Source organism: Rattus norvegicus, chromosome 1 (genome assembly GCF_036323735.1).
Source record: "Rattus norvegicus strain BN/NHsdMcwi chromosome 1, GRCr8, whole genome shotgun sequence".
In the NCBI taxonomy this organism is placed as follows: Eukaryota; Metazoa; Chordata; class Mammalia; order Rodentia; family Muridae; genus Rattus; species Rattus norvegicus.
In genome coordinates, this window is record NC_086019.1 from 127,208,956 (window position 1) to 127,230,492 (window position 21,537).

Here is a 21,537-nt window from a genome sequence, read left to right on the forward strand (position 1 = left end):
TCTCTACCATGTGCATGCATGCATGGTGCCTGAGGAGGTCAGGAGAGGATGTTCTGATCCCCTAAAACTGGAGTTACAAGTAGTTGTGAACCGCCATGTGGATGGTGGGAACTGAGCCTGGGTCCTCTGCAAGAGAGACGAATGCTCTTAGTCACCAAGCCATCCCTCTATCTCCAGAACCCAATGTGTTTAAGAACAGAGATGTGTTCATCTGCCTTGCTTTTCCAGATGTAGTCCTCCCTTCAGCTTAGGATCAGGATCAGAAAATGCTGTACACTGCAGAAGCTTCAAGGGACAAGCATGGCCACTTTCCCTCCCTCATCTCCATCTTCATAACTGTTACAAAATCTCGTAGACATGGAGAGGCAAAACCAGAGAGGAGAATGATAACTATGTGGCCATATTTCAACCACATCCCATGACAAAAAAAAGGGGGGGGGGCAAAGGAGCTGGAAATGGATATAGCTGTCATTAAATATTGGAAACAGGGTCATGAGGAAAAAAATAACAAACCATTCAAAATTCATCTGTGTCACTTTCCCCGTGCCCCTGACTCCTACACTTTCCCTGCTGCGGTTCCCAGTTCTGTCTTGCCACTGGGCTTCGTAAACTCTGTTTGGGCAGACAAAACGGGTGGCATTAGGCTATGAACTTAGCCTCAGATGGGGGCCTCAGGCTGGGTGAGCAATGAAGCAGGCTGAGGCTGAGGAGACAGGGATTCCCAAACTCCAGGGGTTCAGTTGTTGTTGGAAACCTCATGGAGTCTGGAACCGGGGCTGCCATGGGCCTGCAATGACCAACCTGAGGTGGGCAGGGGTGGGGGTGGGGGTGGGGTGGGGGTAGGGTGGGAGGGATGGATGACTCCAGATCAGCTTAGCTGTGAGTGTCCTGGAGCATGGAGGGACCTTCTGTGGGAGAGACATAGGTGTTAAGGCTCTATGTGGTGAAGGATTCCCCCAACAGCAGTTCTTGACAAGACAGACAGCCCTTGTTTGCCCATACTGTTTATTCATTATTTGCTGTGGAAACACCTTACTCATGGTGGACCAGAGGTTAAATACCTTTTACAAAAAGCAATGTCTGAGAAGGGAAGCTTATTGGCTAAATCCTTGGGGTGGCCCATCTAGACACTTCATTAACACAAAGAACTCTGTGCTCTAAGCTACAAGACTAGGGGTCACAATTCTAATGCAGGGTGTCATGGTCATATGCTCCAGGAGGGAACTGGGTCAGGAGTGGATAAAACATCTACCAGTCTCAGATATGAGAATACTAGGGTTTCTGAATCCCTTCAATCTTCTCAGTGTTTGTCTGGTGACACTTGCCCCACACTCTGCCATGAGCAATCGGATCTCTTGCTCTGGGCCTATGACAACTACACTCTGTCTCATTGCACAGAGAACGTTGGGTTATCTTGTCATCAAGGCTTTGTTGAAGTCTTATACAACACAAGAAAAGCACATGGCTAAAATGTTTGGCTTATATCAAATACATGGGCATGGCCAACACCCACCTTTACAATCAGAACCTAACCACAGGTCATCCTGGTGCTTCACATGCCCTACTCCTTGGGGTTCCAGAAGCAGCCATTGGTTACCACTTGCAATCCCATAGATCCTGCCTTTTCCATCTGCCTCACTGTTGTATGTATAGCCCAAGGAAATGGGCTTCGTCTCCTTGAGGTCTGAGGGACATAGCTAGGTTGACCTAAAGTTCTGTTGCAGGAAGAGCAACCAATCCCCTTCCAGACCAATCATGGAGCCTGCTACTTGCTGCCCCCTCCTCTGGTGGCAGGTCTTGAGAATGTACAGTGGACCTCAAAGCCACTTTCAGTCCTATGTTCTGTGTCTTGTGGCACAGAAGTTACCATGGGCACATATATTTAAATACATACAAACTGATAACCTCTATGGTTTCGTCACCGCCGACATCTTCTTCCCTCCAGGGATTTTGGCCAGCTCGCTGTGGAGCTGTTAGACCAGTCTTACAAGCACGATGAGCAAGTGGCCATGAAACTTCTGACCTATGAGCTCAAGAACTGGAGCAACTCGACCTGCCTTAAGCTGGCCGTGGCGGCCAAGCACAGGGACTTTATCGCTCACACCTGCAGCCAGATGCTGCTGACAGACATGTGGATGGGAAGGCTTCGCATGAGGAAGAACCCTGGCCTGAAGGTGGGTGTGCTGTGGCCATCAGGCTGGGATCACAGGGAAGGGGGACACTGGGCCGAGCTTTGTACCTGCAGCTTATCCCATTTACAGTGGTCCTACAGTACCCGAGTTCACGTTCCTCCATTTCAATTACCCCATCACCCACAGGCTGAAAGTGTCAAATAAAAAAGTCAAGAGATAATCAGTTCACGGGGTTCCTCTGCTTGTTTGTTTGCAAGGCGGTCAAGGGCTTGTGGTAAATTAGATGAAGACTCTGCCCCTTGCTTGAGCTGCATTCTGAGCAGCACAATGAAGTCTCATACAATCACACTCTGTCCCATCCACAACGTACATCATCTGCTTGTACAGTATATCTGCAATGTGTTCTGCTCCTACCCATCAGTCGTCTAGCACATATCTTGGTTACCAGATAAACTATCACAACACTCCAGTGCTTGCATTTAAGTAACCCCCAAGTTCCTTACTAACAGTCTTAAAGAGGAGAGACCCCCAGGAGACACCGCGATGTAAAATGTATGGCGCATTAGCTCTGCCACTAGGTGGCGATGCTACAGGACATGTAGACAACACAGAGGAAGCACAGGCCAGCACTGTTTCCGCATCCACTGGTGGTTAGGGTGGATAAGGAAGTCACTATATTCCCCCGAGTAACCCCACGAAGGAGACACTACAGTAGTTCTAGCTTTACAGATGAGGAACTCAAAGCTTGGAGATTAAGTTGCCCAAAGTCTGAGCTGCTCAGTGTGGGACAGGAGCTGAGGTGACGTGGTCAGATACTCCAGTCTCAGTACAGCCAGCATGCTTGCCTTACAGAACTCTTGGTATAGCCTGTGTTTTCAGCCAAAGCCCGTCATGCTGATCACACTCTCCAGACAGGTCACCAACTTACGATTAAAGCACAGATCCGGGGACTGGCTCGATGGCTCGATGGCTAAAACCACCCTTGAAGAGGATCCAGGTTCCATTCCCAGCACCACAACAGTTAACAAATGTCTGTAACTGCAGTTCCAGGAGATCCAATGCTCTCTTCTGGCCTTCCCAGGAACTGTGCGCACATGGTGCACAGACATACATGCAAACGAAACACCCATGTGCGTAAATTAATCTTAAAAAAATCAAAGTACAGATCTGACCTGTTTCTACAGTATTTTAGTTGACAATATCTCCCTTACACATGGCTTGGGAGAGAATATGAAGCAATGAAAATGTTTGAAGAAGATAAATTGGGAGAAAAATTACTGTTAGCAAACTCCTAGATTTATCTTGAGAAAAGTTTTTGAAAAAACGACTATCCAATGGTTAACTATGGTGATTCAATGGGATCTCAATGAGAATAGAGTCTTCACACAGCAGGTCCGTGTCACTTATCTGGAATGTCTGGGGCCAAAAGCGTTTCCAGTTTCCTTTTAGGTTTGGAATTTTTGCACAGACCTAATAAGCTATCTTGCAAATGGTATTCAAGTCCAAATGCAAAATTAAGTGTTTCGCGTTCACTTTATTGCACAGTCTAAAGATTCATTTAATTTGCTATTTCTAGGGTGCCTGGGTCTTGACTATGGCTCATTACATTAAGTGGGGTGATTTCCCACTTATCTGTGTTAGGTTAGAGTTTGGAGTATTAAAAAGGCACTTGTCGGGGCTGGGGATTTAGCTCAGTGGTAGAGCGCTTACCTAGGAAGCGCAAGGCCCTGGGTTCGGTCCCCAGCTCCGAAAAAAAGAACCAAAAAAAAAAAAAAAGGCACTTGTCCTGTATGGCACAGTGACTAGCAGAAGAGAGTCCACCTCTTAGAAATACAGACGCTCTGCCTAGCTATCCAATTCTACACAATGCACAAATTTGCTAGATTGGTGCTGTGTGTGGCCTTGGATATTAACAAATATAGTTTGTCTTCAGAATGGCAAGATCAAAAAGGAGTTAAAGAAAACAGGTCAAGTGTGACGAGGGGAATGCTGGGTCAGCATCACGAGTCATTGGCAGCACCGAAGCCTAGAAGGCCCCAGAGAAACAAGGCCTTTGTCTTTATAGTTTTGATTGGAGAAACATTTAGAACCTGGAAACTTTTTAAAAACCTGATCCAGCTGTTTAAAAAACACGAGGAGAGGCAGGGATGCAGTTCATTGGTATAACACTTGCCTAGCTTGCCTGAGGCCCTGTGTTCAATCCTGACATGGCAACAGAATAACAAGTCAAATGCACAAGGAAAGCAGATTGTCTAAAAACAGGCACAGAGCCCCGCCCGGACTAGTGGGGCTCACCTGTGATTCTGGCTTCCCAGGAGGCTGAGGCAAGAAAGTTACAAATTTAAGACTTGCCTGAGCTGAAGAGTGAGTTTGAGTCAGCTAGGACAACTTAATGGGCTGTGGGTGAATCAAAAACAAAGACAGGACTATAGACTGCTCAGCGGCAGAGCCCTTGCCTGGGTGCAGGATGCCCTAGGTTTAATCCTAAATACTTCAAAATTAAATATAAAACAAACTAGACAAACACTGAAACATTGCTTTCAACATACGTATCTCAAAATATTAATAGAATGAGTAAGTTCCTGTGTTTACAACACCCATCAGCCCCTTCCCCATGCCAAATTTATGCAACTGAGTGAGAGGTATGGAGACTAAATAAGCAGAGACTTGATTGGACCTGAGAAGGTTGTATTCAGGAAGAACAGGATGGGGATGGGGATGCTTCAGTCACTCAAGCTTGCGGGCTTAAGTTTGATTCTCCAGAATGCATAATTTAAAACAATGTCAGGCATGTAGTCTCAGTGCAGGGAGACATCACAGACCCGTCCCTGGAGTTTGCAGCAGATTTTAACTGGTGACTTCCAGGGCTGGGAAAAACCCTGTATCAAAAAACAAAACCAAGTAGCTGTTCCCATGAAATGACACCTGAGGTCCTCTGGCTCCCGCATGAGCTCATATACAACGTACATGTGCACATGCATACACACGGGGTAGGGGTGGGGGTGGGGAAACAACTAACAGATAGATTGAATGAACAGCTAAGAAGTCCGCAAGTGTCAGGGATGCAGATTCAGGGAAGCAAACACTGCCGAAATGTTGACGGTCCTTAACAGGAAAACAGATGGGGAACTGAAATTTCCGGGTGAAATTAAAGCCACACACACAAAGTTAAGGTTCAGGTTTGGTTAGGCTTAAAGTTGGAGTCGTTTTAGCCATCAGTGGAGCATAGAGAAGCACCTGATAAAACAGCGTGGAGCGCTGAGTGTCCTTTCATCTTCTGGGCTGAGTCTCATGAGCCTCCCAGCTCTAAGTCCTCATATCCTCATCACATTCAAGTACTTTTATATAAAACAAGGGTGCTATTAGATTTTAGTTTAGTCATGTACTTGCTTTATTTGGGTAGTTTTGTTTTGTGGTGTTGGGATCTACTGCAGGGATGCGTCCATGCAGGCAAGTACTCTAGCTAAGCCTCTTCCCCAACTTACCTTCATGGAGATTCAGTGTTAGATCGTAGCCTTTTAGAGCCTTGATTACACACATTATTGCTTGTCGTTTCTCTTTTGAACAACAACAACAAAAAAAAATCAGTGGCTGTTTTTCAAATTTCTCATGATTCTACCAAAGTACTCGGCACACAAAGTCATGGATCATTGGCGCAGGAATGAACACAGTCCAGGCTCCTATGCAACTGACAAGTGTGGACAGTCTAATTTCACATTTCACTGTATACTCAGCCCTCCAGCTCCGAGGATTTCATGTTCTTGATATCAACCAAGCACACACCAAAAACCTCTTCAGAGGCTTCCAAACTGGCTTAGTGGGTAAAGGTGCCTGAGGCCAAACCGGTCGGCCTGAGCTCCATCCCCGAGAGCCACAAGGTTGAAGGACAGAACCAACTCTCCAAAGTTGTACTCTGGTTTCTACAAATTCACTGTAGTGTGTAATATGCACGTGCTAGATGGGTGATGTGTATGTAATAAAAGAAAACACTATGTGTATATACATCTGAACTGAGAGAGTATAAGTAATTCTCCCCTCTTTAATCCCCTAAGCAATACAGTATGACAGCCTTTAACCCAGCATTTACATTGCATTGAGTTAGCCACTATCTAGACATGATTCAAAGCATGTGAAAGGATGTGTACACGTGATATGCAAATACTGTGTCACTTGATGACCATAAGTATCCATGGGTTTGGTATCAACAGTTGGTGAATCAGTAGAGTATCCTCTAGGTCCACTATACATGCATATCCAGGAAGGATTAACTCAAGAGACCTGCCCAAAATGTGGATTCCACCAGTCTGCAGGCTACCAGTGGGTGAAATAAAAGGAGAAAGAGAAAGCCCACAGTACAGGCTCACTGGGGTGGGGATGCCCTCCCCTGCCAGGATGTGGGCTGCTTTGCCCTCCTCTCCCCTCCCTACTATGATGAGTTAAAACAAGTCTTTCCTCCCAGAATGAGATTTCTTAGGTATCTTGTCACAGCACACAAAAAAGTAACTGGCAGAGACTAGATTTTCCTAGAATCACCACAGCTTAAAACTTGGTTTGTTCCTCCTGTCGCAGGTCATCATGGGGATCCTTATCCCGCCCACCATCTTGTTTTTGGAATTCCGTTCATATGATGACTTCTCCTATCAAACATCCAAGGAGAATGAAGATGGCAAAGAAAAGGAAGAAGAGAATGTGGTCAGTGGCACCCAAGGGGGTCACGTGGCTCTCATTTTCAGTGTTAGGATTTGTTTTACCATGGATTTAGAAAGCTTGCTACTGGGACACTTGGAGAATTTTCTCTTGTTAAGGCTACTTTGTGCTGGAAAGGCCCACCTGCAGACCACCTGCCAGGTGTTAGAGATGGCCTATTCACACCTGCAGACTGCCTGCTAGGTGTTGGAGATGGCCTATTCACACCTGCAGACCACCTGCCAGGTGTTGGAGATGGCCTATTCACACCTGCAGACCACCTGCCAGGTGTTAGAGATGGCCTATTCACACATGCAGACTGCTTGTCAGGTGTTGGAGATGGCCTATTCACACATGCAGACTGCTTGTCAGGTGTTGGAGATGGCCTATTCACACATGCAGACTGCTTGTCAGGTGTTGGAGATGGCCTATTCATACCTGCAGACTGCTTGTCAGATGTTGGAGATGGCCTATTCACACCTGCAGACTGCCTGCCATATACTATGCTGTTTTCCAGGATGCAAATGCAGATGCTGGCTCAAGAAAGGGGGATGAGGAGAATGAGCACAAAAAACAGAGGAGCATTCCCATTGGAACAAAGATCTGTGAATTCTATAATGCGCCCATTGTCAAGTTCTGGTTTTACACAGTAAGGCCCTCCCTGATGATTGCCCTTGCCCTGTACTGAGAGCTACAACGGAGTCGAGACAAATTTCAAAAGGTGTCCAAAAGTTCATTAAGCTAAAAACAAAACTAGGACCAGTCGAGGGCTTTAAAATTAGATCCTAATATATTGTCATACATATTTTAGGTATGTAAGAATATTGGCCATCTGAGGCCCCCATGACTTCATGAAGCAAAATATCCATATTCTATCTGCTTAACAGAAAGGATTTTTAAAATGCTGTTAGTAATTAAAACTTAGGGAAATTGTATTTGGTTTTAAGATAAACAAAGTGTGGGGCTGGAGAGATGGCTCAGCAGTTTAGAGCACTGTTTGCCCTTCCAGGGGTCCTGGGTTCAATTCCCAGAACCACATGGTGACTCACAACTGTCTGTAACTGCAGTTCCTGGGCATTCAATGCCCTCTTCTGGCATCCACAGAAGGCACATGGTACTTAGACATACATGTGGGCAAAATACCCACACACAAAGGTTTTTTAAAATAAATGTAAGAAAGTGTTTTTAAACAAAAATGACTAATGAATTAAATAACAGACTCACAGATTCCCTTTTCCCACTAAATTCACCTGGATATTCAAAGAACATAGCTTGTGTCAGCTTTGGCACTGTAATACACACCCAAACTGACCGACCTATAAAGAGAACAGGGTTCTTTCAGCTCTTGGTACTGATGTTTCAGTATCTGTCAGTTGGTCCTGGTGTTCTTGGACCAGGGGTAAGGTAGCACACTGTAGCTGGGAGTCTGTGGCCGAGCAGAACCACACTTCCCACAGCTGTGGAACAAAGGAAAGTAAAGAGGAGGTGCTCTAGAGTCCCAACATTCCCTCAGAAGGCCCACCCCCACTGAACTCCTTCTGGGCCCCAGCTCTTAGGGCTGCACCACAGGCTGGGAGCAAAGTGTTTAACACATGGGCCTATGGGAGCATTTCCAATAGAAACAACAGCAAGGGTGAACGCAGGTCATAAACACACTCAGAGTTAAGGAAGACTATCTTCTCGAAAGCCCTCACCAACAGATGTGCTTGGAACCAGCAGGCCATTTTCCAGGCTTCGGTCTATAGTCCTTTGAGAATGAGGCCCGCTGCTTACAAGAGCAGGACAGGACATAAGAACAGATCGGAGCAGTCCAGAGTTGTGCCTAGGGGCATGGTATTTTGGGCACAATGCCATTTTGAAGAGCCAGCTGCAAAGAACCTCCCTCCAACTGTGCCCTTTCCCCATGGGCCTCAACTCGTCCCCCACCCCAATTCTACCCCTCTCCTTGTCAAAAGATAATTGGTTGTGGCCACAGAATATCACAGACCTAACACTGGAAATGGGGGGAAGAGGGGGTGGGGAGGGATCTTAGGCCAGCACTGTGGGCCTTTGCAGAGAATTCATCCACATGGCCTCTCTTCTAACTTCTCAGTTGTCCATCTACAATGGGGGAATTTAAGAGCAGGCTGGGTGAGGCAGGAATGCTAACTCACCCTTGCCATTTTCCCAGAATGTCATAGACACCAGCGAACTCCCAAAAGGGCTCCTGGTAGAATATGATTCTTGCAACTTCATATCAGTCTGTCAGAGCCTGTACCAAAGTGTAGGATGTCCCCAAGCTACCTCAGTTTCGGCACCAGTGACAAGCATGAAGGGAGGGTATCCTCTGAGTAGGTCGGTCTGTGGGAAGAAAGAAGCCTTCATGGATGAACGCTATCCCCCAAGACATGCCCGCCATCTTCTCCTTCTCCAGATCTCCTACTTGGGCTACTTGCTGCTGTTCAATTATGTCATCCTGGTGCGGATGGACGGCTGGCCTTCACCCCAAGAATGGATCGTTATCTCCTACATTGTGAGCCTGGCACTAGAGAAAATACGAGAGGTGATTATTGAAAAGGCTCGTCTCACCCCCGACCCACTACTAACTGCTGAGTTCAATTTCAGATGCCAGTAACGCAGAGTTTTATGAGGACGACGGCTCCCTGTGTGAGGCATCGCCATTCCGGAGTCATTCTATTTGTTTGTTTCAGATGTATACGCCCCCTCTCTTTCAAAACATGAGGCAAAATAAATAAAACTAGGTTTGAGTGCATAAGTGAGTTTGAGGGCACGTACCAAATGCTGCCAGCCACTTGAGTTGAGCCAATAGGTTCAAGTGGGCACAGATTTTGGCTGTCTTTTGAGACCTGAGAGTTAAACTGGAGGGATACCTGAGATAGAACTTTTTAAAAGGTGTGTGTGTGTGTGTGTGTGTGTGTGTGTGTGTGTGTGTGTGTGTCCATCCCGCGAATATGCATCCAGACCCTCGCCTGCGAGTGTGCTTGAGCATGCGTGTGCGCATCTGTGTGAATGCACCCATCCATGTGGGTAGACTTGCCCATGATGGTGCAGATTGGCTTCATTCGATCCTTTCTCCACCTTTATGCTTGAAGCAGGGTCTGTTAAACGAGCCTGAAACTGTTGGACTGGCTGCTGAGAAAGCCACTGGACCCCTCTGTCTCTGCGACATTCCTGTCCCCATCACAGCGCTAGGGTTATAGGCACACACCACCATGTCCAGATTTTACATTCATTCCAGATGTCTGAACTCAGGGCCTCATGCTTGCCCAAGAGACACTTCCCACACAGATCCTCCTCCCCAGCCCTGGCATACAGACTGTAACTCAGGACTTCAGGTCATATTGTGCACTTGCACAGTCAGTCTCTTGTTCAAGGGGTGCACGGAAGCAGGGGAAGGAGGCCAAGAGGAGAAGGAGCTGAACGAGGTGTGGCTTCAGAAGGAAGCACTCCCACTGAGAGAAAAAACCTGAAAGAAGGGAGAGGAGTTTCTTACCCACCTCAGTTGTTTGGCACCAAGCACAGTGGTGACTCCAATTACCCAAGGGCAGGCCTCCCAGAACGGGGCAGGTGTGGGCCTCACAGCAGCACCTGCAGCAAATGGGTGGCATGCCCACCTGGTGAGAGGCTCCAGGGAACCTGGGCGGGGCCCAGAGCATCTGCTGCAAGCAGAGGGGCCCAGTTTCTAGGGAAAAGAACAGACACACTCATACACAGGACACAGGGAAAAGAAAGAGAAAAGGAAGCCGAGAAGGCAGTTTCTGCTGGAAGCTGAGGAAACACCACCGAGGATGGGTCTTTCTGTTGTCACCCTCAAGTCTGAACTTGACTACACTCACTCACTCACAGCAAGTTTTTATCCAGGCAGAATAGGAGCTTAAAGTGGAAAACCGCATAGTACCGACTGCTGCTCTTTTCCCTATGGACACAGAAGCAATACTGTTGCTTTGTAATTACTGTTGACTTCATCCAGTGGAGTAAGTTTGATGTCGTCAGTCAAATGACAAGTGAGCAGTCAAGAATGCTGGGCATTCCCTCTACACACCACCCTCTTGCACAACTACACCTGCTTCTCTGGCTGGGTGCCATTAGATTTCTGTGCTGTTACATCCAGGACTTGCCAAGGGGCCCGGCTTATCATTATATAACATGTATGCCGTGTGCGTGTGTGTGCGTGTGTGTGTGTGTGTGTGTGTGTGTGTGTGCGCGTGTGTGTGTGTGTGTGTGTGTGTGTGTGTGTGTGTGAGAGAGAGAGAGAGAGAGAGAGAGAGAGAGAGAGGGACACATGTAGGACTTAGGAAACAATTTTGGGAATCCACCTTTATGTGGGTCCCAGGCAATCAGACTCAGGTCATCAGGCTTGTATGGCAAGTGGCTTTACCCACTGAGCCAACTTGCTCTCCTCCGACAAGATCTGGATCCTGCCTAGAGTTACAGGAGAGACCGGGCAGCTGTCGGCCAGCACACATGGCTTTGCTGAGACAGCGAGCCCTTCTGTGTTAGTCGATAGGCAACTAACACCCCACTGGCCCTGGAATCCTGAGATCTACCCATGATTTCCAAAGCTGAAGGGGTACTCTGGCACGGCTGCCTATGATTTTATGTGCATGACTATGCATACTGCTGGCTGAATAGTTTCCCCCTTACTCTTGGAAGTGTCCTTTTAGTCACTGGTGATGCAGAACAAGGATACCTCAAACAGGAGGGAAAATCTGGTACAATTTTCCCTGACTTCTCATGTCTGACTTGAGAGGGAAATTTGGCAAGCCCATGTTTCCCAGTCCCATCCAGTCATCCTCTGCCAGGTGGGTCATCCTTCTGTGGTAAGAGAGAACTTGTCCCCGCTCTCGAGTTTGTCGTTCTCTATAGTTCTGGAATGTGAGCCAACAGGCATGGGTCCAGATAATTAAAAAAGGAATCAAAAGGCAGCTGTTGTAATTACAGCCAGCAGGAGACAATTTGGAAGGCATTTCCTGAGTCTATGAAACCCCTGCATCTAAGAATACAGAGGATTCTGTGGAATTTCCCCCCTCTAGATATACCCTCTGCCAGAAAAAGTCATGTGCAGAGTTCTCAAGCCACAATGGTCCCGGACTGTCCAGGCACACTTATCTTTCCTAGATTCGAATGAAGATGAGGTTTCTAATAGGACTCTCTCAGTTTATTGCTCTTCTGGGTTTACTTGCAGATCCTCATGTCGGAACCAGGCAAACTCAGCCAGAAAATCAAAGTGTGGCTCCAAGAGTACTGGAACATCACAGACCTTGTGGCCATTTCCATGTTCATGGTTGGGGCCATCCTTCGCCTCCAGAACCAGCCATACATGGGCTATGGCCGGGTCATCTACTGTGTGGATATCATCCTCTGGTACATCCGAGTGTTAGACATCTTTGGTGTCAACAAGTATCTTGGCCCCTATGTGATGATGATTGGAAAGATGGTTAGTAACAATTCCCTATGAGTAACCAGATAACTTGGCATTAGGACACCATACCAGGCTAGGGTGTGGCTTCCTTTGAGTTCACTTCGTCTTTCCTTTGCAGCTGGTTTAACATATGCAATTACCCTGCATGCTGACGTTTTCATAAACTCCAGTAGGAGAGCATGAGTTGCACATTTCCTATACACGCCCTTACACAGACATTTCTCTCTTATTGTATACTGGGAACCTGATATATGGCATCTTCCTTCTTCCGTGTCATATTTAAACTCAGTATCATCAATTGTATTTATCAAGTTTGCTCTGATTCTGTAGTGATTATATTTCAATAATAGGAGAAAAGAAAACATCCTTCACTTTTCCAAGAATTTGCTTTGTTGTCCCAGGTCATAAGACAGCCTAAGTTCTTAGATGCAGTAAGAGTTCAATAGCAGGAAGCTGGGGAGTGATTAAGAACACTCGCTGTTCTTCTAGAAGACCTGGGTTCGATTCCCAGCACCTACATGGTGGCTAACAACCATCTGTAATTCCAGTACCAGGGGATCCAATACCCTCTTCTTGCTTCTGAGTATACTATATTCACGTTACACAGAAATAGATGCAGCCAAAGCACACATACACATAAAATAAAATAATTTTAAATTTAAAGAATAGTTCATCAGCAATTCTTGTATCTCGACATACTTGTTCTATATCTTGGAAGCTAGAACCATCACAGAAGTAATTCACACTAGGATCTGGATTTCATGTTTTAAGAAGTAGTGTCCATTTCAGAAAGCTCTCATATAAAATTCAGATTGATAACTTCCTAGCCTTTGGCCGTAGTCAGGGACAGTGAGACCTAAGGTTGGCCCCTACTTATAACCCAACAGTCTTTGGCTCATGTGCTCTATCCTGGGGTGGCTATGTTCTTTGGGTGATTGGGATGAGAAACATCCATGGTGACATTAATTTCAAAACGGGTCACAGAATGTGAGACTGCTCACAAATCAGCAAGTTATTCCTGATTCCTAAAATGGACTGTGTTAGGACTAGTTCAGGAGAAAGTTAAGTTACATAACAATCGATCAATGGGATAATAGAATAATGATTATTAGCTTAATAGAGCCAGTGGATTTGAGCTACAGGACATACGGTTTAGTTAATTCCAGTGACGATTCTTATACGTAGAGGTGTTCAAAATTAAGGATTACAGGACCTAGAGAGATGGCTAAATGGTTAAGGGCACTGGCCACTCTTCCAGAGACTATGAGTTTGTTTGAAACCAAGCAGCCACATTTTGACCCACAACTGTCTATAACTCCAGTCCCAAGTGATCTGACACCTTCCACTGGCGCTGCATGTATGTGGTGCAGATGAACTTGCAGGCAAAGCACCCATCAGACGAACTTGTAGGCAAAGCACCCATATACATAGAAAAGTGTTTTTGTTTGGATTAGGGGTTATAGTAGTTCAGCACTGGCAGTGTGGCTCAGTGCCTAGCACATTTGGTTCAACCCATAGCACCACATAAAAGGGAGGAAACAGGATTTATATCAGCTTACATCTAGAGCACTCAGCATTCATGTGTGTCCTCACAATTCTTCATGTCCTTATTTCCAAGATGCACTCTCTCTTGCTGGTGCTCCTAAAACCTCCCATGCTTTCTGATATGAGTCCTTTCTTCCTCTATTTCCTTGTCATTTGTAAGACAGGGTCTTTATTAGCCCTGGCTGGCCTGGCAATCATTATGTAGAGCAAACTGGCCTCAAATTCACAAACCAACCCCCTCCCCTACCTCTGCTTTCAAGTGCTGGTATGCCACCATGGTCAGCCCTTCCTCTGTTTGCAGTTATAATTATCAGAAGAGCATCTGGGTATGGGTGTGTCATTTGGCTTTTTGTCACCATAATAAAATACAACTTATAAAAGAAAATGTATATTACAGCTCACAGGCAAGGTTGACTGAGTCTGCTGCTTTGGGTGTGCGTTAAAGGACTACCTCATGTAAGAGTACATGTTGGAGCAAGCATGCTTACAGAGTAAGGCAAGGAGAAAAGAGAGAGGAAGGTGATGAAGTCCAACCGTCATCCTGACGGCTTAAGGACCTCACCAAAAGCCATACCTCTCAAAGGTCTCACCTCCATCCTGGTGATCAATAGTGTCAACCTGAAAACGAAGCCTTTAACATGTGGCCTTTAGTGCTGGGTATTCTAGAGACACAGACTAAAAGATGTAATTCAAAAGCCTTTTGTGAGAGGCATTCTAGAACCAAACTAGAGTGGTGGACAGCAATAAAAGAGAAGCAAGAACGATGCCCTGCAGATGAAGGCAGCAGGGTTCTGAAATAAGACAAATGCTTTAGAAAGGGTATAAAGAGCCTGTGGGTGAGAAGGGAAGATGGGAAAGAAGCGTTCTTCACCATAACTAAAGTGACACCTTTGGAGAGCACAGTAGCATGAGCCAGTGTGAACTTGGTCCCGGAGTCAAACTGTAAGATGCGTGTTCTCCCTACGCAGATGATTGACATGCTGTACTTTGTGGTCATTATGCTGGTTGTGCTGATGAGTTTCGGCGTAGCTCGGCAAGCCATCTTGCACCCAGAGGAGAAGCCTTCTTGGAAACTGGCCCGAAACATCTTCTACATGCCCTACTGGATGATCTACGGAGAAGTGTTTGCAGACCAGATAGACCGTAAGACTAGAATTCATAGTAAGACTCTCTTCCCTGCTTCCAGGGCAGACGATCAGTTTCAAATTAATGGAAGACCACTCATTAATTTGGAAGTAAAGTATTTTTCATTCTGCCACAGGCATTGGATGGTTTTACGAAGAAATATAGACTGAAGTGTAGATTTTGAAGTATCATCTGTTTTTCTCTAAAACCCACTCCATGGAGTTTTGAGTCTCACATCCCTTGAGCTGCTGGCTATGACATTACATGATATAGCCCCAGCTATTACGTTCACTAACTCCCAACAACTATTAGTTACCTATACAGGGCCCGCACCAGACCAGGACTATTATTAAGACAAGGAACTGGGAAGGGTTCACAGGGCCCTAACCTTTACCTCTGATCTATTGGCCATCGATTGATCTATTGGCTATTGATAGTCTCTGGGAATGGGGGAGGAATCATTGCCTTTGTTAAATATCCTCTACTGAGCCCACCAGACTCCAAACAGTAGTTCCAAACTCATGGGCATATAGGTCATCCTGATTAATCTAAGTGGGCCACAAATGACTAGTCATAAATAATAGAGAAAAATTTGTGGGTGTGGGGAGGGGAGGTTGTCAGAGGAAATAGAAAGGTGGGGATGTAAGTGGTTGGTACACATTGTATACATGTGAGAAATTGTCTAAAAATGAGTTTAATTAAATGTATATTTAAAGCAAGCAAACAGAAGGTTCTGGACTATAGACTAATATTTTTATTGCTCATGTTCTTAATTATACTGGTTAATGTCAGATGACAAAGAGGCAAACAAAGGACTATACTTTTTTTTTCTAGTAACATCATTGAATGCAGGTTTTTAGTTCCTCGTCTGGCTGCTTTACTGTCCCTTGGTATCCATCTGTGCTGATGAGTTTTTCACGGTAGGATACAGGGAGTGCTTGATTGTTTAACTCAAAAGTTAAAAGGCTCATCTGCCAGCAACATTGTGTCTTTCCAGGGCTTAACTCCTGGCTCCTGCTGTGGCCCATACACATATGGCCATGTAGATACTCATGAACTCCACTTCGCAGAACTAATTATAGGTACTTCCAAGCAGGCCACTGCTTCCAAGCATCAATGTGTAACTCTCAGGCTTGAGCCTTTGCACCTCTTAGTAACAAATCCAGCATCAATGTGTAACTCTCAGGCTTGAGCCTTTGCACCTCTTAGTAACAAATCCAGCATCAATGTGTAACTCTCAGGCTTGAGCCTTTGCACCTCTTAGTAACAAATCCAGCATCAATGTGTAACTCTCAGCCTTTGCATCTCTTAGTAACAAATCCGTGCCAGTGTTGGCAATTTGTTTTATCCTCTCAACCATCATCTTGTTTTCTTTCCTCCCCTCCCGGGACAACTGAAAAAAACAACACACACTCCTCGTATCCAATGATCGTCTAGTCTATGCCATGGAAATCAACCGTAAGTTCATATGGAATCGGTGGGTTTGCTTTGTGAAATGTTTTATTAAATAAGCTTTTTTCTCTCAGCTGATCACTGATTGTCTTTTCCTATTTTAAAACATATCTTCAGTTTTCTCAGGCCAATACCTTTTTAGACTGGCCTCTACTAGATACATATATATGCATGCACACACAATCATGTATGTATCACTCCAAAAGAAATAGGCTATTTAAAACAATATAATAGATATTCATCCTTGTGTTTCATATATAAAGGCCCCTCCCATTTTTCAGCTCCTTGTGGTGAAAATCTCTATGATGAGGAAGGCAAGAGGCTCCCTCCCTGCATCCCTGGTGCCTGGCTCACACCTGCCCTCATGGCCTGTTATCTCCTGGTGGCCAATATCCTGCTGGTCAACCTGCTGATTGCTGTTTTCAAGTACGTACCATGACAGAGTGTGACAGAGGCCTCACAGCCCTGGTTCATTGCTCTACAGATCCCTAATTCAGGTCCAGAAAGTTATGGTGATACCCGCATATATGTTCAGAGAACCTTAACGAAGCTGTTAAATTGATAAGGTTTTTGCAGTCCCTTTTTTTTTTTCAACTTTAGTCAGTCTGGGTGTAGTCATAAATCAAATATCCATACACAAATACATTTCAATTTAATCTCAGCTAGTATTTTAACACTGAAGTGCACATTTTAATCTAATGGAAATATTTTCTTAGGCAGACATCTCCCAAGATGGAGAAGGCTTGAAGAAGCTGTGCTTTTCATTCACCGCCAGAGAAGCACAAAACTGCTAACTCCACATGCTGCTGTGATTGTTCTATATACAAAATATCAAATCTTATCAGGCAGGGAGGCAAGGTGGCTTAAATGTCTAGAGCCAGCTTTTTATAGAACTGCCCATTCATTCGATATCCACTGAGGATGTCGACAATACTGGATACATGTTGAAAGATAGATTTTACATTCTAAGATGGATTTGGGAAATAGAAGCAAGGTGACCAAGGTGTTCAAACTCACCCCCGACCACAGAGCAGGTTCACACCCAACTGGGACTACACAGGACCCAGGCTCAAAAAAAAAAAAAAAAAAAAAAAAAGAGAGACGAGGAAGAAGAAGAAGAGGAGGAGAAGGAGGAGGAGACCAAAATATCTGCTAAACTGAAAAATATGAAAACAAATTCTCCCTAGAATTAAAGTCATGTCATGTAACAAGTCAAGGCATTGTAGAGAAGGGCTCCAGCTGGGGCTTGAGAAAGCAGTCCGCCAGGGTCTCTAGACAATAGTGGGCTTTCTTAAAGCCCCAGGGCTAGCAGACAGTGCCATCACATGCTGACTGGCTCCTACTGGAAGCCAACTTCGACAAAGATCGCACTTACCCACATCCAAAATAGTGTTCATTCCAGTCAGATAAGCTCAGTCATTCGTGAGCAGCTCATCTACAGAATACAAATTCTTTGACTTGAATCGAATGTATTAACTCGTCAAAGTACCTTTACATAAGTGACCTAGCATACGGAGGAGACTTCCGTGTGGAAGAAAACAGTGTACACCAAAAGTCAACAGCCATGCTGTGTGTCTTTGAGCAAAGATAACCCACCCTGGTGCATAAGACAGGCAATCAGGTGACCAAGGAATCAGCCTCAGAGAGGTTGGACCAGGTCCCTCTCATGATGTATTTCCATTTAAACCCAAGCAACCTATGACCCAAAATCACAGTAGAAAGTAACTGTAAAAATGTCTTCCTTTTAAAGCAATACCTTCTTTGAAGTCAAGTCAATATCCAATCAAGTGTGGAAGTTCCAGCGGTACCAACTGATCATGACATTTCACGACAGGCCGGTCCTGCCCCCGCCAATGATCATCTTAAGCCACATCTACATCATCGTTATGCGTCTCAGTGGTCGCTGCAGAAAAAAGAGAGAAGGGGACCAGGAGGAGCGGGATCGTGGGTTGAGTACGTTGGAGATTCTTCATGCTTCTGGGCTAATTTTATTTTATTTTATTTTTTTCCATGTGGAAAGATTTAATGAGAGAAGAGTAGAAGAGGAGAGGTGTAGAGGCCAGCCACAAGCACGTGGAGGGAAGCAGGGAGGGGAATGGGGAGAGAAGAAACAAAGGAGAAGAGGGGAAAAGGGAAAGAACAAGGAGCAAGAGCTAATTTTATTTTAAAAGACACTTCCATAGACACCCCAGCAAAATATTGAGGTGTGTGAAAAACACAATACTCAACTGCTGAGTGCTTTAGAATATTTCTTGCTTTCCGTGTATTCTAGCTTTGCTCACTTATATTGGAATCAGTATTGGTAAAAGCCGAATTATGGCGGCCAGAGACTGAAATTCTCAAAAATATCTCTTCCATATACACTTCCATATGCTTCAACACCCCTTTAAATGTATTAATACATTCCATCTAAAACGGGTGAGAGAAGTACCTACATAAGCTTGGCTGCTTGTACAATAAAGTGCAAAACGTTTTTGTTTTTGTTTTTGTTTTTTTCCTGGGAAACCTTTTTGCTTTCCAAACAGTTGCAATTCACTGTCTGTTTTAAATGTGACCCTTTTTGCTCCAGTCTTGGGGAGCGGGAGGGCAGGGAGGAGGGCTAACGATGACTTGAAGTGATCAGGAAATTACCTGCCCCTGGTGTAGATTAAAGCTTAATCAAAGTCAGAGTATAAGATTCTCAATGGCGCAGCTAAACCGATCCTTCTCGCGTGGTTCTTGACGTGCCCCACACTTCTTCCCCTACACAGAGCTGTTCCTCAGCGACGAGGAACTGAAAAAACTGCATGAGTTTGAGGAGCAGTGCGTGCAGGAGCACTTCCGAGAAAAGGAGGATGAGCAGCAGTCGTCCAGCGATGAGCGCATCCGGGTTACAAGCGAGAGGTACGCCCTGCTCTGCGCTCCACTCTGTGCGGGGTGTTGTTCAATTTAAATCACTTCTTGGGTTTTTGGCTAAGATCACATGTCGTTGCTCAGAGTTCTCCTGCTTATTCAAACTGTGTTTTAAAGACTCACCTTCCTATCGCTCTACAATAGCGATGGGAATTGTACATAAAAATGAAAAATAATATTTATTTCAAACAGGCAAGGAAAAACGCACACTTCCTTAAGTGGTACACCAACCTCAAATTCTGTGTCAGCTACAGGAAGCCATCATTCCCCAACTTCTAGCGTGGTGTTGCCTTTGCCAAGCCAAATGGTCCACTGGGGACTGAGCTCCTCACCCTGCATGTATACATAGTTCCTTGCTGCTGCAGTGACAACCAAAAAAAGGCTCCCACCTCTGGAATGACATGATAGGGAGATCTAGGAGGGCTGGGGTAAGAAGGAAGTGTGCTTCACATAATTCTCTGAATTGGACAGGCATGTTCTGCAGACAGAAATCAGCATGATACTGCTTAATCATGCTGGATGGATGGATGGATGGATGGATGGATGGATGGATGGATGGACACATAAATCAATGAATGAAGGAAGATCAAGGAGGAACAGAAAACTGGTGGTATACCAGTCTGATCTATTTCTGTTCTCTCCACTGAGAATAAATAGCCAGCACAGAAAGGGTAGGCAGGAACCATGAACTCTTTCTATCTATATTTTTTGAAATCAGCATTGTTGCAACCCTTTACAGTTTAGGAAAAAGCAATGTAAGCTTTTTCAGATCTTGCTAGTATGTTGTTCAGGAGTGTTTAACTAACAGTGTGTGTAGAAACAGATGCAGGAGGGCAGGAGTGAGGTGAGGTGGCGTCTGGCCCACCCTTACATCCTTGAATACTTAGATGCCAATGTATACCGAGAAACAAACATGATAGGATTTGAAATGGGTTCCTCAGCCAAACTTGACCATCAAGAGCCCAGTAACTGCTACTGAACTCCCAGGTACATCTCCACCCCGCCCCCCAAAGCATGTGAGGCTGTTGATTCTACCCCAGCCCACATGACTGATATGCCTCTGACCCCTGACCCCTCCTATCCCCCGTCGCTTTGTAATTCAACTGAGTCTAGACACCTAAATCGAAATGTTTCCTATACCAACACTTACCCTTAATAAAGTACATTTTTAATGAGACGTTGAAACACTCATTTGACAGCTTTACAGCAGTTGCTCAGCTTCTAAAACCATGAATTATTTCTTCATAATGTAGTGAAAATTTTCCACTTAGAAGTTAGACATTCACATTAACTGTAATTGTAGTCAGACATTCACAATGGAGATTGTGTTTGATTTTGTTCTGCCTCTCTCCCATCTCCCTTCCCCTAGCATTGTTTGGATTTTTATCATTCTTGAACCAATGATTCATTAACATAGTTATCAGGGCACCACCAAATTGCATTTTTCTCTTGGGGCTCTGTACAGACGTAATAGGTAAGAAAGTGCAGGGCAATACAAACACACTACTTCCTGTTTTCTTGGCTGAGGTCCCCACAAGAGAAGGGAACACATTCCTGTCCCTCTGCTTCCTTTTGCTACTCTTTGCCAAGGCTGACTCACAGGTGAATGCTCTAGGCGAGAGGAGGAGCTGTCTTCCCAGTAACCAGACCACCGGAGGAGCAAGTCATAAGAGGAAGGGAAGATATGCTCTGCTTCTGAACCTAGCTCGGGGCACTTGTGGTTACTTTCAAAACAGACATTCATGTGTTTGAAAATGTCTGCTAATTCTTCCACCCCTTTAATTTACTCGGTCAATTCATTTCTGCACCATATTTGCCATTCGATGACTGACTGCTCTTTCTCTCGGTGGTATCTGCATCAGCCATGAGGTGAGGGTTTGGGTCTGCTCTGGTGAGGCATGCATCAGACCTCCTCTCGTGCCTCTGTTGCCCAAGTACCTTTGTAACACAAACCAGGGAGTCTCAGTACTTTTCCCCTGATGTGCTTACATGGGGCTTTGCACATCAGGCAAGTTCCTCCACGCAAGGTCTGCTGAGCATGTCAGCATGGGAATGCGGCTCACGGCTTCCTCTTAATGCTGGGAAATGAACATTAAGTTCTAACACTTATTTTTGTTATCAAATGTCAATATTTCGTAAACCCCAGTGTTTGACCCCTCAGAAAGCAATTTACAGTATGACTCAGTGTTAGATAGCATAGCCCTGAGTTAAAGCAGAGAGTTCAACCCAAAGTACCACCAACTTGCATGCTGCCTCTCATAGTTCTCTCAAATACAGACAGTA

At 45.2% G+C, this 21,537-nt stretch overlaps 1 protein-coding gene across 4 annotated transcripts in view; it reads left to right on the forward strand.

The window, feature by feature from the left end:
- The window catches only part of Trpm1 (transient receptor potential cation channel, subfamily M, member 1), a 116,534-nt gene that overhangs the window by 78,270 nt on the left and 16,727 nt on the right, over positions 1–21,537 (forward strand). For 3 of the 4 annotated variants that reach the window (NM_001037733.1, XM_063266876.1, XM_039082296.1), the window contains 10 exon segments: positions 1,946–2,174; positions 6,702–6,824; positions 7,336–7,467; positions 9,232–9,360; positions 12,004–12,255; positions 14,754–14,928; positions 16,348–16,368; positions 16,644–16,788; positions 18,113–18,315; positions 19,113–19,245. In NM_001037733.1, coding sequence (NP_001032822.1) covers positions 1,946–2,174; positions 6,702–6,824; positions 7,336–7,467; positions 9,232–9,360; positions 12,004–12,255; positions 14,754–14,928; positions 16,348–16,368; positions 16,644–16,788; positions 18,113–18,315; positions 19,113–19,245 — 1,542 coding nt within the window. 4 annotated transcript variants of the gene reach the window in all.